Raw genomic sequence first — 15080 nt, 5'->3', positions numbered from 1 at the left:
ATTCCAAGGTTGGCCACCTCTGAGACCTGGATGGGAAGTAAGTGGAAGGCACTTGCTCCCTAGGGAGGAGGGCCAGGTAAGTCTCCAGGCTGTGGAGCCAGGGCCAGCAGTAGCTCTTGATAGGCCCAAGTCTGCAAGGTGCTGGGAGAGGGGAATGGCCTGTGTGGTTAGCCAGAGACAGGCTAGGGTCAGCGTGATTTCACAAGTAGAATGGTTACAAAATAAAATGTTTTTTTAATGGACCGAAAAAGCAAAGTGAGTCACCTTCATTTTTAAAGGTGAGATTTAGCAAAGGAAGGATTTGAAGCAGTTTTTTACTATTTACAAAATGTCATTTAGAGTGGAGGTGGCCACCTTCAGTAGTTGAAGCAATGTCTTTCACATGAGATGGCCACAGAAGTGTGGTTCCCGGAACTGGCTCACAAAGGCCACAGGCTGTCCTGGGTGAGGGAGAGTTCCTCTGAGGGAGCACCAAAAAGGCTCAGTCTTCTGTTTCTTCGTAAGTCGTCTCGTCAAAGGGCCTGTCCAGTAGAGGTACCAACCGATGACGGGAATACTTCAGCTGCAATAGGTCCCCAACTTCATCTATCTCCTTTAAAGCCTAAAATATACAAGACAAAGTAGAGGTCTGTCAGAGCCAGTGGGATGCAGGCATGCCTGGTGTTTTACTTTGCTAAAAACAATCATGGCAAGATTATCCTTTGGCAGGACTTATGTCTAGTTCATTTACAAGATGAGACTGCAATACAGGTGTGGAAGGAGCTGCTTTTGAACAAGGCCTTCAAGCTCACCATGAATAATGGGTTGTGAATAGCCAGGTATGCAGAATAAAGGCTATAATTCAAAGTATGATATGCCTGGTAGAAAAAGTTATATGCACTCTGAACTCACAAAACCGACTACAATTTGTCATCTCTCCCTTTTGTTTTTGAGATGCAGTCTCGCTCTGTTGCTCAGGCTGGAGTGCTATGGCGCCATCCAACCTCACTGCAACCTCCACTTCACAGGTTCAAGTGATTCTCCTGCCTGAGCCTCCCAAGTAGCTGGGATTACAGGTGCCTGCCACCATGTTCAGCTAATTTTTGTATTTTTATAGAGATGGGGTTTCACCATGTTGGCCAGGCTGGTCTCGAACTCCCAACCTCAAGTGATCCACTGCCTTGGCCTCCAAAGTGCTGGCATTATAGGTGTGAGCCAACGAGCCCAGCAACTTTTTTTTTTTTTTTTTTTTTTGAGACAGAGTCTTGCTTTATTACCCAGACTGGAGTACAGTGGCACCATCTCAGCTCACTGCAACCTCTGCCTCCTGGGTTCAAGAGATTCTCTGCCTCAGCCTCTTGAGTAGCTGGGACTACAGGCACGTGCCATCACGCCCAGCTAATTTTTGTAGAGATGGGGTTTTGCCATGTTGGCCAGGCTAGTCTTGAACTCCTAGCATCAAGTTACCCACCCGCCTCTGCCTCCCAAAGTGTAAGGATTACAGGCATGAGCCACCACACCTGGGGTCTTAAACTTCATTTTTTAAAAAAATCAGTGTTTGGAAAGAAAAAACTGCCAACAGTATTACTGATGTATTCTAGCACAAGAAAAAATATTCATTTCAAAATGTGAAAAATATAAAAGCAAATAAGAGCTGAACTTCAATGTGCTATCACAACAGCGGTACCTCTGGGAAGAGGTGTAAGTGAAAGCTCCATATGGAAACAATTTGAGTCTGAAATTAAGCTGGGAGAACCCATTGACCATTTATTTACCTGACCTCTGTGACAAGATGTAATAATTTAAGACAAAACTCAAAGCTGGCCGGGCGTGATGGCTCATGTCTGTATAATCCCAGCACTGTGGGAGGCTGAGGCGGGCAGATCACCTGAGGTCAGGAGTTTGAGACCAGCCTGACCAACATGGAGAAACCCTGTCTCTACTAAAAATACAAAATTAGCTGAGCGTGGTGGCACATGCCTGTAATCCCAGCTACTCAGGAGGCTGAGGCAGGATAATCGCTTGAACCCAGGAGGCAGAGGCTGCAGTGAGCCAAGATCACGCCACTGCACTCCAGCCTGGGCAACACGAGCAAAACTCCGTCTCAAAAAAAAAAAAAGAGTCAAGGCTGAACACGGTGGCTCAAGCCTGTAATCACAGCACTTTGGGAGGCCAAGGCAGGTGGATCACTTGAGCCCAGGAGTTTGAGACCAGCCTGGGCAACATAGCAAGACCTCGTCTCTTAAAAAAAAAAAATTACCAGGCATAGTCCCAGCTACTCTGGTGGCTGAGGTGGGAAGATCCCTTGAGGCCGGGAGGTGGAGGTTGCAGTGAGCCAAGATCATGCCACTATACTCCAGCCTGGGTGACTGAGTGAGACCCTGCCTCAAAATAATAATAATAAGACAAAAGTGCACATGACTAAGATCACAAAGTAATGGACATTTATAAACTCTGACTGCAGAAGAATCTAGAATTTTTTCATCAATGTAGAAAAGTAATCATTAGATAGAAAAAAAAAAATCTTCAGTAGCCCAAGCGGATCTAGATTACAAGATTTCCTCTGATCCCACTCCAAATATTTCAGACAAATCAGTGTCACGTGAATAGAAGATGACATTCTAATGAGTGCTGACTCTTGTGTGGGGTATTTGGGTATGTTAGGGACAGGCAGCCAGTACATGCATCACCATTCATTAACAAACAGTCTACACAGAACCTCAAGATCACAGGTAAGGTGGGTTTCTAGGAGAAAAACATGTATTCATCATAGAGCTGAGTAACTGAATCCTCTAGGACAGCCATCCTGCCACTCCCCTGAGCCAATATCCTTGCGATTCCCATTTTATAAAATAACAAAATTACAGCTTTGAGATACAATTCACATTCAACAAAATTCACTTTTAAAGTATACAATTCATTGCTTCTAAGTATATTCATAGAGTTGTGCAACTTTTGTCACTATCTAGTTTTTGAGTACTTTTATCACCCTAAAAAGCAACCCCATACACGTTACATCAATCCTCACTCCTCCCTCCTCTCAGGCTGGCTGCCACCAATCTATTTTCTGACCCTATGGATTTGCCTGTTGTGGACATCTCTTATAAATGGAATCGTAAATTACATGGTCTTTGTTTTGGCTTCTTTCATTTAGCCTAATGTTTTCAAGGTTTATCCATGCTATAGGGTTAAAACTTCACTCTTCTGCATCCCTAGTACTGTTTGTTGAAGAGACTATTCTTTTCTCATTGACTGGTCTTGGCTTCCTTGTTGAAAACAAATTGGCCATAGATGCTTGTGCTTTATTTCTGAACTCTCAATTCTACTTCACTGGTCTATATGTCTATCCTATGCTAGTACTCGACTGTTGTAATTACTGTAGCTTTGTAGTAATTAGCTTTGTTTTAAAATTAAGAAGTGTGAGTCCTCCCACTTTGCTTTTCCTTTTCAATACTATTTTAGCTATTCCCTGCCAGTTCCATATAAATTTGAGGACCAGCCTTTTAATTTCTGCAAAAAAGGGCCAGTGGCTTAGGGTCTCCCAGTCCATTTTTTTCTGAGAAATGCTGAACACAGGATCTGTAGGTCGCTATATTGCCATCTTAACAATATTAAATCTTCCAATCCATGAACACAGGATGTCATTCTATTTCTTTAAGTCTTCTTTAATTTCTTTCAGCAAACGTTTTATAGTTTTCAATATACACATCTAAAAATACAGTGTACAAGTGTAAATTAGCTAGTGTACAAGGGAAAGCTTTTTCTTTTTCTTTTTTTTTTTTTTTTTTGAGACAGAGTCTCGCACTGTCGCCCGGGCTGGAGTGCAGTGGTGCAATCTCAGCTCACTGCAACCTCCGCCTCCCAGGTTCAAGTCGTTCTTCCGCCTCAGTCTCCCCAGTAGCTGGGATTACAGGTGCCCCTCACCATGCCTGGCTAATTTTTTGCATTTTCAGTAGACATGAGGTTTCACTATGTTGGCCAGGCTGATCTCAAACGCCTGACCTTCCAAAGTGCTGGGATTACAGGTGTGAGCCACCGCGCCCAGCCAGGAAAGGCTTTCTTGATTAAGTTTATTACTAGATATTTTATTCTTTTGAAAATTGTAAAAGAAATTTTCTTTTCATTTGTTCATTGCTGGTGTATAAAAGCACTAATTTTTTGTGTGCTGATCTTTTACCCTGCAACTTTGCTGAATTCATTTATGAGCTCTAGCTGTGTGTGTGTGTGTGTGTGTGTGTGTGTGTGTGTGCGCATGCATGTGTGTGTGTATTTTACATCACTTTCTATATACAGAATCATGTCATGGGGCCCATTATTAAATGAAAATTAATTTGTATCTCATAATGGTCTACTACATGTTTAGTTCCATAAAACATCGTAAGACAAAATGACTTTAACAAATCCATGGTTTCAAAAAAATGCACTTTATGCTTTAAAAAACTAAATGGGAGGCAAAGCCCAACAATCCCTCAAGAGAATCTTATGAAAAGGATTAGAACTCTCAACTGGCAAACATTCTTGTTGGCAACAGAAATCTCCTTAGATATCCTAAGGAGATATCCTGGTTACATCTAAATTCTTTCATGAATGTGTACAGTTCTCAGAAGTCAAAGTTGTTGTCAGAAGGCATGGATTACTGCCATAGACACTGGTTATAGTTACATAGACTTTTTTTTAAAGGCACGTTGAAATTCTGAGTTAACAGGTGAACATGAGAAAAGAAAAAAGAAAATTCTTAAAACATCAATAGAGTAGGAGGGAAAGAAAAGCTGAAATCTCTAGGTTAAAAAAAAATCATTGCAGAAATTCACCAGTAAAATTTCTGAGAAATGAGAAAAATCTATTGGAAAAATCTGACAGGCGTAATCAAAATAAAGAAAAAAGATACAGTATCAAAAAGTTGAATCTAATTGGATATTGTCAGAATGTGATTAAGAATATGCTCACAACACTGTGCCTATAGTTAACAATACTGTATTCTACATGGAAAAATTTGTTAAGAGGACAGATCTCATGTTAAGTGTTCTTACTACAATTTTGTTTTTTAAAAGGGAATACACTCATACTCGTAGAAATTTTGCCGTGTAGAAATAGAGAAGAAAGTCAAAAGTCTTCGGCTATTCAGGAATATAAAATGTCCATCAAATTGTTACGATGAACTTTTATAAAGAAGCATTCATAATGTTTAAGATTAGCAGCTCTTGCCAGGCAGTGGCTCATGCCTGCAATCCCAGCACTTTGGGAGGCTGAGGCGGGTGGATCACCTGAGGTCGGGAGTTCGAGACCAGCCTGACCAACATGGAGAAACCCCGTCTCTACTAAAAATACAAAACTAGCTGGGCGTGGTGGCGCATGCCTGTAATCCCAGCTACTCAGGAGGCTGAGACAGAACTGCTTGAACCCAGGAGGCGGAGGATGTGGTGAGCTGAGATCACGCCATTGCACTCCAGCCTGGGCAACAAGAGTGAAACTGTCTCAAAAAAGGAAAAAAAAAAAAGAAAAAAAATTAGTAGCTCTCTAACTCATTAATGGGTATTTCTAGCAACTAATTTTATGCAAATGTCATGTTCTAAAGCTTTATAAACTCCCAGATGGCAATACTGATTTAAACTCTGAAATCTTAGATTCGCAACAATAACATATTAAGAGAATATATACAGATGAGAATATATTGAGATCATAAATAATTAAGTTTAGTAATAATGATCCCCAACTAGATGCCTGGCAGTGTGGTGGGTGCTGGGATATAGATGAGTAAAACAGACTTATTCCTATCCTCAATATTTATCTAATGGAGAAGACTGCTATTAAATAATTATAGGTGTGAAGAATTTAGTAAGGGAGAATCTCAGGATTCCAAGGGAACACAGAGCAAGAAGGTGTGGGGCGCCCCTGAGCAATTTTCCTTTAAGTGGAGATGTGAAGAATGAGTGGCAGTCAGCCAGGCAGAGGGGAGAGAAAGCTCAAGAGAGAAAATTTTAGACAGAACAACATATGAGAAAGCTTAGTGTAGAAATAGCTAGAGTGGAAAGAGAATTGTAGAGTCTATAGTGAGGGAGACAGTGGAGCAAGACAAAGCCGGAAAATTCTCCAGAGCTCTCATGATGCAGGTGTGGTGGGTGACAGTTTTTTTTGTAAATGCCAGTGTTTTCGGTAGCACTGTCACCTCCTCTGTCTTAGGTGCTCACAAGAACATCAAGATCAACATATTATGAATTTCATCTAATATACAGGCCCTTTTAATAAAAGGCATATTTATATCAAGGTGAAAGTGCCTACTTACAGTATCAAGTATTTCTTTGGTATGAGCTGCTGACAGGCAAAACCTGGCTCTGGACTCAATAATTGGGGTGGCAGGAAATCCAACCACAACGACACCGATGTTCCGCTTCAGCATCTCCCGTCCAAAGGCGCTGCAAAGGGGAAAACAAGGAACAGAAACCAGGAGGAGTAAGAAAGCACTCATTACAGAGGACTTGCTGTCCTCAATGATTTCAACTCTTTGGTGATGCAAGCATTGGAGACTTCTAATAGGAGTTTCCTTTAACTCCTTTTAAAGTTAAAATTGACAGCTCACAAATACTTTTAAAGTCAACCCTAAGGCAGTCTTCTCCTATATGGTGTCCTTCACAAAACTGAAATAACCAGCCTGGGCAACATGGCGAAATCCCGTCTCTACCAAAAATACAAAAAATCAGCTGAGTATGGTGGCATGCACCTGTAGTTCCAGCTACTCAGTAGACTGAGGCATGAGAATCTCTCAAAGCTTGGAGGCAGAAGCTGTAGTAAGCCAAGATCACATGACTGTACTCCAGCCTGAGCAACAGAGCAAGATTCTGTCTCAAAAAAAACAACAACAACAAAAAAAGTGTCCCTGATATGTAATAGTGGTTCAGAGGCTTCAAAATGAACCTGTATTTAATTAAAATCTGGTCCTTGAAATGTTAAGCTTCGCAGTTTAACATTAATCCTCAAATTCTGAGGATTCTGCAGCTGTGGGGGATCTGCTATAACATGGCACATCTTTTCTGCTAGCAGAATGGCTGACTGGCATGAACTCTCCAGATCACGCATTTCTTTGTCTTGGGAACAACACTGCTTCAGAATTCAGGGCTTCCTTTGGTGTCTGTCAGGCCAGTTCACCTGCTGGCTTCAGGTGATTACTCAGACCACACAACTCATGTTTAACAATCCCCCACCCCTATCATAAGCCAAACTGGAGGCCTGAGGCCTTACTCCACATCTGTGTCTTGTCTAAATAACACATTCTAACTTTTATTTAATTTTGTCTACTAAATTATGTTTTGGTTTTTTTTTGAGTCTCTCGCTTTGTTGCCAGGCTGGAGTGCAGTGGCGCGATCTCGGCTCACCACAACCTCTGCCTCCCAGATTCTAGCAATTCTCCTGCCTTAGCCTCCCGAGCAGCTGGGATTACAGGTGTGCACCACCACACCCAGATAATTTTTGTATTTTCAGTAGAGACGGGGTTTCACCATGTTGGCCAGGATGGTCTCGATCTCCTGACCTTGTGAGCCACCCACCTCAGACTCCCAAAGTGTTGGGATTATAGGTGTGAGCCCCTGCGCCCATCCCAAATTATGTTGCTTTTTGTCTTTTCCTCTTGTTGACCTCCCTTATGTTTTAACTTTTCCTTTAAGCTGTTTACAGCATTTGTTTGAGAACACAAAAATCTGGCCAGGCCACTGGCTCGTGCCTGTAATCCCAGCACTTTGGGAGGCCGAGGCAGGCAGATCACCTGAAGTCAGGAGTTGGAGACCAGCCTGGCCAACATGGTGAAACCCCATCGCCACTAAAAAATACAAAAATTAGCCAGGTGTGGTGGCACACATCTGTAATCCCAGCTGCTGGGGAGGCTGAAGCACAAGATTTGCTTGAACCTGGGAGGTGGAGGTTGCAGTAAGCCGAGATTGCGCCATTGCACTCCAGCCTGGGCAATATAGATCCTGCACATTTGGCATTACATTAATGCCAGTCTTTTCAGCCTTTTCCCACTCTCTGTAGTACCAGTACATCTTCCTCAACATACCTCCTTTGTGTCAGCATGAACCTGGGTGCCCTGTATCTTCAGCACACGCTCCCAAACTGTCTAGTGCCTTATTCTAATTCTTCACCTTCTCTAAATCTTTCCTAATTACAGTGTACACAGTCAGTTACACCTATGTAGAATAAAGGAGACACAGCTTTCTTTAAAGAGAGAGCTCTAGACTGAGTCCTTTGGATTGATAACTCTTCGTGTTTGTTTATGAGAATTCCACTTAAAGAAGAATGAAGAAAATCCTTCCCCATCCCCTCTGAAGCCTTAATACCAACTGCCCATATGACTTCATGTTGAAACCCAAATCCCTCTTTTTCTCTCAGGGAGCACATTTTCCTTACTTCCCTTTCATTGTATTTGAATCACATTACTTCCAGGTTCCCTGATTTAATTTCCTCTCTCATATTCATTTCAGTAAATGTTTACTGAGTGTCGGAGACTGTGGTGGATACTGGGGATTCAAAAATTTACAAAAATTACTCCTTCAATGAGTTCAATCAAACTGGAGAAATGCTTTAAGATCCAGCTCAAAACTCACCCATCCAACAAGATGTGCCTTTCTTACTGAGCCTATACTAAGCAGGTTACTCCTTTATTCTACATCTTCAGGGCCACTTTGCATATAATAAAATTTGTTCAGTATAATTACTGTTCATTTGCTTTTCAAATGTCTTCTGGTTTCATTATACATCTGGACTTCTCAAATACATTGAAAGCTATCCTAGGGCAAGGCTTTCCATTACGTATGCCTCGTACAAACCAAAGAAGCTGGTGTAAACTGCACACCTGGTAAGTATCCAGTAACACACTCTGATAAAACCTCTCTGACCTCATGGCCCACTGCTCGCCCTGGGGCAGGGTGCTCCAATTCCAGGGACCTCTTTGCTACTCTTCGGTCAGCTAAGCAAGCTCGCTCCTGCACTGTGGCCTTTGCACAGATGCTTCTTTCTCCAGTGGCTGTCAGCTCCTTCAAATCTTCACTCAGATGTCATTTTCCTTCCCAAGGAGGCTTCCTTACCCTGACCAACCTATTTAATAGTGTTATCTGCCTGCCCACAGGGCACTCTCAACTCCCCATATAGGTCCTGCTCTACTTTTTCCATAGCACTTGACACCTTCTAACACAGTACACAGTTCATTTGTTTATTATGTATGTCTGACTGTTGCCCCCTACTAGACTGTAAGCTCCACAAGGACAAAGATGCTTGTATTTTATTCACTGATCTATCCCAGGCCCCTAGAGAGTACATGAAACTCAAATGTTTATTGAAAGAACAACAAATTAACATACTTTACAATTTGGAATCCACTATTTGATCTATGGCATATGTACGAAATGAAGGTTAACATAGTAAGGACAAGACCACTTTCCCTACCAAAATACGTAAGCCCTAGTCTCACATTACAGATAAGGATAAGGACAGACTAGTCTGTGATCTGCAACAAAACGTACCCAATTTTGGCAGGCATGTAGAGCATCAAAGGCACTACTGGAGAGTCTTCATTTCCATAGATGATGAAGCCCATCTCTTTCAGGCGTCTCCTGAAATACCTGGTGTTTTCAGCTAACTGTTGTACACACTCTTTACCTGGAAAGTCATGGTGAGAGAAAACAAAATAATATTAAGTAAAAAGGAATGGAAAAAAGACAGTAATCTCCTATCTCCATTCTATCTAATCAGTTCTGTTTCGCTTTTTTCCATTTCACCATAAAATATTTTACACAGTAAACCGTATGGAATATAAAGTAAAATGTCTCATTTTGTATTCTGTCATTCTACCTGTTAATAGCAGAAGTTATAATAATGTAAAAAACATTTAATGGAGCGTTAGCATCCTCAAAGAATTTCAGCCATACCCCCTCACTGAGCACTCCACAAATCCCTTGACAGTAGGTAGGATATTTATGATTATCTTCATATTATAGGTCAGGAGACTCTCACCAAGGTAGTGACATGCCTACAGCTGGAAATGCCTACAGCTGGACAATAGTGCCTACAGTTGGACAAGTAGCAAGTGGCACAGCTGCAACTAGAATTTACGTCTTCTAACTTTAAGATTCATTCCAATTAACTGTGCTGCAAATAAATTTTACACATAAGACCAGAGATGAAGCCCTTAGACCCCCAAATTTTCATCTTCTGAGTTTCATTTTGTTGTTTCCTTACAATTCTTTCTTTTTTTCTTTTTCTTTTTTTTTTTGAGACGGTGTCTCACTCTGTCGCCCAGGCTGGAGTGCAACGGCACGATCCCGGCTCACTGCAATCTCTGCTTCCTGGGTTCAAGCGATTCTCCTGTCTCAGCTTCCTGAATAGCTGGGGTTACAGGTGCACATCACCATGCCCAGCTAATTTTTTTTATTTTTAGTAGAGACAGGTTTTCGCCATGTTGGCCAGGCTGGTCTCGAATGCCTAACCTCAAGTGATCTGCCCACCTTGGCCTCCCAAAGTGCTGGGATTACAGACGTGAGCCACCGCGCCTGGCCTGTTTCCTTAAAATTCTTACCAGACAACAGCAACGTATCTGTAATAGTATAAAATCGTATCTTTAATCCTATTATGCTCATCTTCCCTAAAACACAAATAGATTAAAACACACATTTCTAACTGACTAAATATTTGGGCAGGTTTTGACATTATTGTAAGTCAATCTTTGAAAAGATATCCAAACAATTGTTCTGTTATACAGAGCAACGCAATAAATGTAAAAGATCCGCTTGTAAAGGGCTAAGAACTATTTTAGAATCTTCTCAACCATACTCATGAATAAAAGGCTGCAGTAATATTCATATATAGATTATAAAATCAGCAAGTTCATATTTTTAAAAGTCCAAGCATGATACATGACATAAGTTCTTATGATGAATTAACCAGACCTACAGATAGCTAACAAATGTCCTTAGAATTAGAATACTAACATATCCATCATTCATGGGAAGCTACTCTAGATAAGTTGGCCACAAATAAGTCAAAATTAATACTCTTTATGTAGATAATTTCAAGTTGATCAGAGAAAAACACTCAAGCTTAGATTAGCCTAGTGTGAGCACTGAAGAGCATCATTTATGTCGTTTAAGTTACAAAGAAGAAAGCAGACATTAAAGTGTGTTATATTTAAGTATGTTGGGAACTGATGAGCCAAGTCCCCTAATTTCCCCCTAGAAGTATCAATACATGCTTAATCTACATTTAGAAGATAAGACTTCTTCTGGCCATGGAGTACTAGAGGCTGGATTTATCTTCCTGCTGTAAACAATAGGAAACTGGACAAAGTACATAAACAATGACTTTTAGACACTGAACCACGGGGAGGGCCAGACTGTGCTGCCTGAAGGCAGGTTACAGGCCGCTGCACAGGGAAGGAGGGCCCAGTCTTGCCAGGTGAGGACATCTGAGATTGGAGTGCAGAGCTGTCAGTGAGATCAGAGCTGGGGAGGCTGCCGGGGCTAGAATTTGTTGGGCAGTGTACAGGAGCGGGGGGGAGGGGGTACGATGAGAGAGCTTTAGGGATCTGCAGAAGGGTCCCTTTGAACTTTGGGAAGGGTACTGATTTCTATACGAATGAAAAGAAACTAGCAGAGGCTGGGGAAAAGATCCATCAGAAAGCAATAGGCCAAACAATTCCTGCACTCACATGGAGCTGGGAATAGTTTGTATTTTTGTCCACCAAAATGTAAAGATCTTATAATATGTGGGTTGTCTAACAGAGTCCTCAGAAGGGGACTCCACTCCTATCACCTTGGTAGTGGAGACAAATGAACCCTAGACTAAAACTTGGTCTGAACCCACCCTAACCTTAAAAGCAAGCTTTGAAAGGATCCTATTGATTCCAAGAACAAAGTCCAACATTACCTAAAGGAAAACAACAAGATATATAAACTAGCAATGTAAAATTAATGTCCTACATTTAATTTTAAAATTCCAGGCATTCAAAGAAACAGGAAAATATGACGTACAACCAGGGGAAAAGTCAGTCAATAAAAACCAACCAAAAATAACAGAGTATTAGCAGATACGGATGTTAAAGGCCATTAAAAATATGATCTATATGTTCAAAAAGGTAGAAGAAACATGAGGAGAGAAAGGAAATATATGAAAAGGAACAAATGATTGCTAAGGCAACAATGCTGATGAATCTCAAAACATAATGTTCATTGAAATAAGCCAGACATGAGACTGCACACTGTATGAATTCATTCGTTTGTATGAAACTCTAAAAAGACATACTGTAATGACAGAAAACAGATTCATGGTTGCCAGAAAGTATGGGAAAGGGGCTGATAGCAAAGGGGCAGAAGGGAACTTCCAGGAGGGATGATGAAAATATTCTAACCTTGATTGTGGCATGGGATTACAGGTGTGAGCCACTATGCTGCCCAGCCACCACCTTTAAAAAAATCGCAAACCTTTTAGCTATCTAATCACAAATTAACTAGCCTCTGTTAAAAAAAAAAAGTTTTTTCAAACTAAAAATGGAACTACCATACAATCCAGGAATCCCACTACTGCTGTTTATCGAAATAAAATGAAATCAGTGTATCAAAGGGATGTGTGCACAGCTATGTTTACTGCAGCACTATTCACAATAGCCAAATACGGAATCAATCTAAATATCAGCGGATGAATGGATAAAGAAAATGTGGCAGATACACACAACGGAATACTATCCAGCCATGAAAAGAATGAAATGCTGTCACTTGCACAACATGGATAGGTCTGAAGCTCATGATGTTAAGTGAAATGAGCCAGGCACGGAAAGACACATATCGCATGTTCTGACTCATGTGGGAGCTAAAAAAGTTGATCTCATGGAGGTAGAGAGTAGAACAGTGGTTACCAGAGGCTGGGAAGGGTAGGGAAAGGGGGATTGAAAAGAGGTTGGTTAATGGGTACAAACATATACGTAGATAGGAGGAACAAATTATAGCGTTTGATAGCACAGGATGACTACAGTTAACAATAGTTTACCGTGTATTTCAAAATAGCTAGAAGAGCTGAAATGTTCTAAACACAAAGAAATGATAAAAGTTTGAGGTGACGCATATCCTACTCTGATTTTAATCAGAGTATTTGATACTGTATGCATGTATCAAAATATCATATGTACCCCATAATTATTATTATGTATCAATTTTTAAAAAAGGAAAGCCAGGCATAGTGGTGTGATTCTGGCTACTTGGGGGGCTGAGGTAGGAGGATCTCTTGAGTCAGAAGTTTGGGGCTGTAGTGAGCTATGATTGCACCTGTAAACAGCCACTGCACTCCAGCCTGGGTAACATAGTGAGACTCTGCCACTTACGAAAAATGAGCCAGGCGCGGTGGCTCACGCCTGTAATCCCAGCGCTTTGGGAGGACGAGGCGGGCGGATCACCTGAGGTCAGGAGTTTGAGACTAGCCTGACCAAATGTTGAAATCCCGTCTCTACTAAAAATACAAAATTAGCCAGGTGTGTTGGCGCATGCCTGTAATCCCAGCGACTCGGAGGCTGAGGCAGGAGAACTGCTTGAACCTGGGAGGCAGAGGTTGCCGTGAGCCGAGATCGCGCCATTGCACTCTGCCCTGGGCAATAAGCGTGAAACTCCTTCTCGAAAAAAAAAATTTTTTTTTAAATTTAAAAAGGAGGGCTGGGCACAGTGGCTCACGCCTGTAATCCCAGCACTTTGGGAGGCTGAGGCAGGCAGATCACGAGGTCAGGAGATCGAGACCATCCTGGCTAACACGGTGAAACCCCATCTCTACTAAATATACAAAAACATTAGCCAGGCGTGGTGGCGGGCGCCTGTAGTCCCAGCTACTTGGGAGGCTGAGGCGACAGAATGGTGTGAACCCGGGAGGCGGAGCTTGCAGTCAGCCGAGATTACGCCACTGCACTCCAGCCTGGGTAACAGAGTGAGACTCCATCTCAAATAAATAAATAAATGAATAAATAAATAAATAAAGTGGCTTGTTATCCTTTAAAATTGCTAGGCTGAACCATCAAACTGCCAATATGCTACCATTTTTGACCTTAAAACAGGCAATTTCTTACGGTTTAACTTACTAATTTCAAAGAGAATTAACAGGAAAATAAAATAAAATAAATGTAGACAAATCAGTAAGCCTTGGCATTTATACGTTAGAAAATAGTTATCCTTTGCTCTTAAAGTGAAACTGAATCTTAACAGAAAACATGGTTACCCACTTTGACTTGAATATCATATAAAATACCAGTTAAGGCCGGGTGCAGTGGCTCACGCTTGTAATCCCAGCACTTTGGGAGGCCGAGGCGGGCAGATCACGAGGTCAGGAGATCGAGACCACGGTGAAACCCCGTCTCTACTAAAAATACAAAAAAAAATTAGCTGGGCATGGTGGCGGGCGCCTGTAGTCCCAGCTACTCGGAGAGGCTGAGGCAGGAGAATGGCGTGAACCTGGGAGACGGAGCTTGCAGTGAGCCGAGATTGCGCCACTGCACTCCAGCCTGGGCGACAGAGAGACACTCCGTCTCACACACACACAAAAAAAATACCAGTTAATATTTACTGCAAGAAGACCAATTGCTATTTAACGCCAATCTAGTAGCTCAGTCCTAAGGATTTTTCACTGCAGAGTTTCAGCAAGTATCAAGTCTAATACAGACTTGAAACAAAGAAGAAAGTTTAGCATTGTTTAAAAAAATACTAACTCTTAAGAGGTTTTTATCTTTGGCTCAGAAAGAACACAGATGGAAATATAAGAGGTCGGAATTCTTTCCTACTTTTCAAACATAAATCTTTACTTTTAAGGGTGATAAAAAGCATAAAAGCAATTTGGAGGAGAAAAATCTGTAATGACTTGAATTTTACAAATAAACTTAACTGTGTGGCTGTCATTTTGGACTTCTTCAATATGGTTTGTCAGAATAAAACTATTTTTAGGAACTCTACTGTAAAAAATCTACAGCTTGGCATGGAAGAGACAGAGAAAAGTAAACATGTAGTTAATTTCTTGGAAAATGTAGATAACTTTAATAGGTCATTTTTAGTCGTCAACCTCTTTACAATGAATTTTATTCTCAGGAAGAAAGG

General features: G+C 41.4%; 1 protein-coding gene across 1 annotated transcript in view; it reads right to left on the bottom strand.

Annotated features, from left to right (window-relative positions):
• Nucleotides 1-211: 211 nt before the first annotated feature.
• The window catches only part of SPTLC2 (serine palmitoyltransferase long chain base subunit 2), a 112344-nt gene continuing 97475 nt past the window's right edge, over nucleotides 212-15080 (bottom strand). The window contains exons 10-12 of the mRNA XM_003260811.4: nucleotides 9489-9624; nucleotides 6263-6392; nucleotides 212-601 (exon numbers count right to left, since the gene is read on the bottom strand). Coding sequence (XP_003260859.1) covers nucleotides 482-601; nucleotides 6263-6392; nucleotides 9489-9624 — 386 coding nt within the window. The 3' untranslated portion in view covers nucleotides 212-481. The remainder of the gene's footprint in view (nucleotides 602-6262; nucleotides 6393-9488; nucleotides 9625-15080) is intronic.

The sequence above is a fragment of the Nomascus leucogenys genome, chromosome 22a (assembly GCF_006542625.1).
Source record: "Nomascus leucogenys isolate Asia chromosome 22a, Asia_NLE_v1, whole genome shotgun sequence".
Taxonomy (NCBI): Eukaryota; Metazoa; Chordata; class Mammalia; order Primates; family Hylobatidae; genus Nomascus; species Nomascus leucogenys.
The sequence above is the reverse complement of the archived record's forward strand: the minus strand, read 5'-3'. Positions and strand labels throughout refer to the sequence as shown.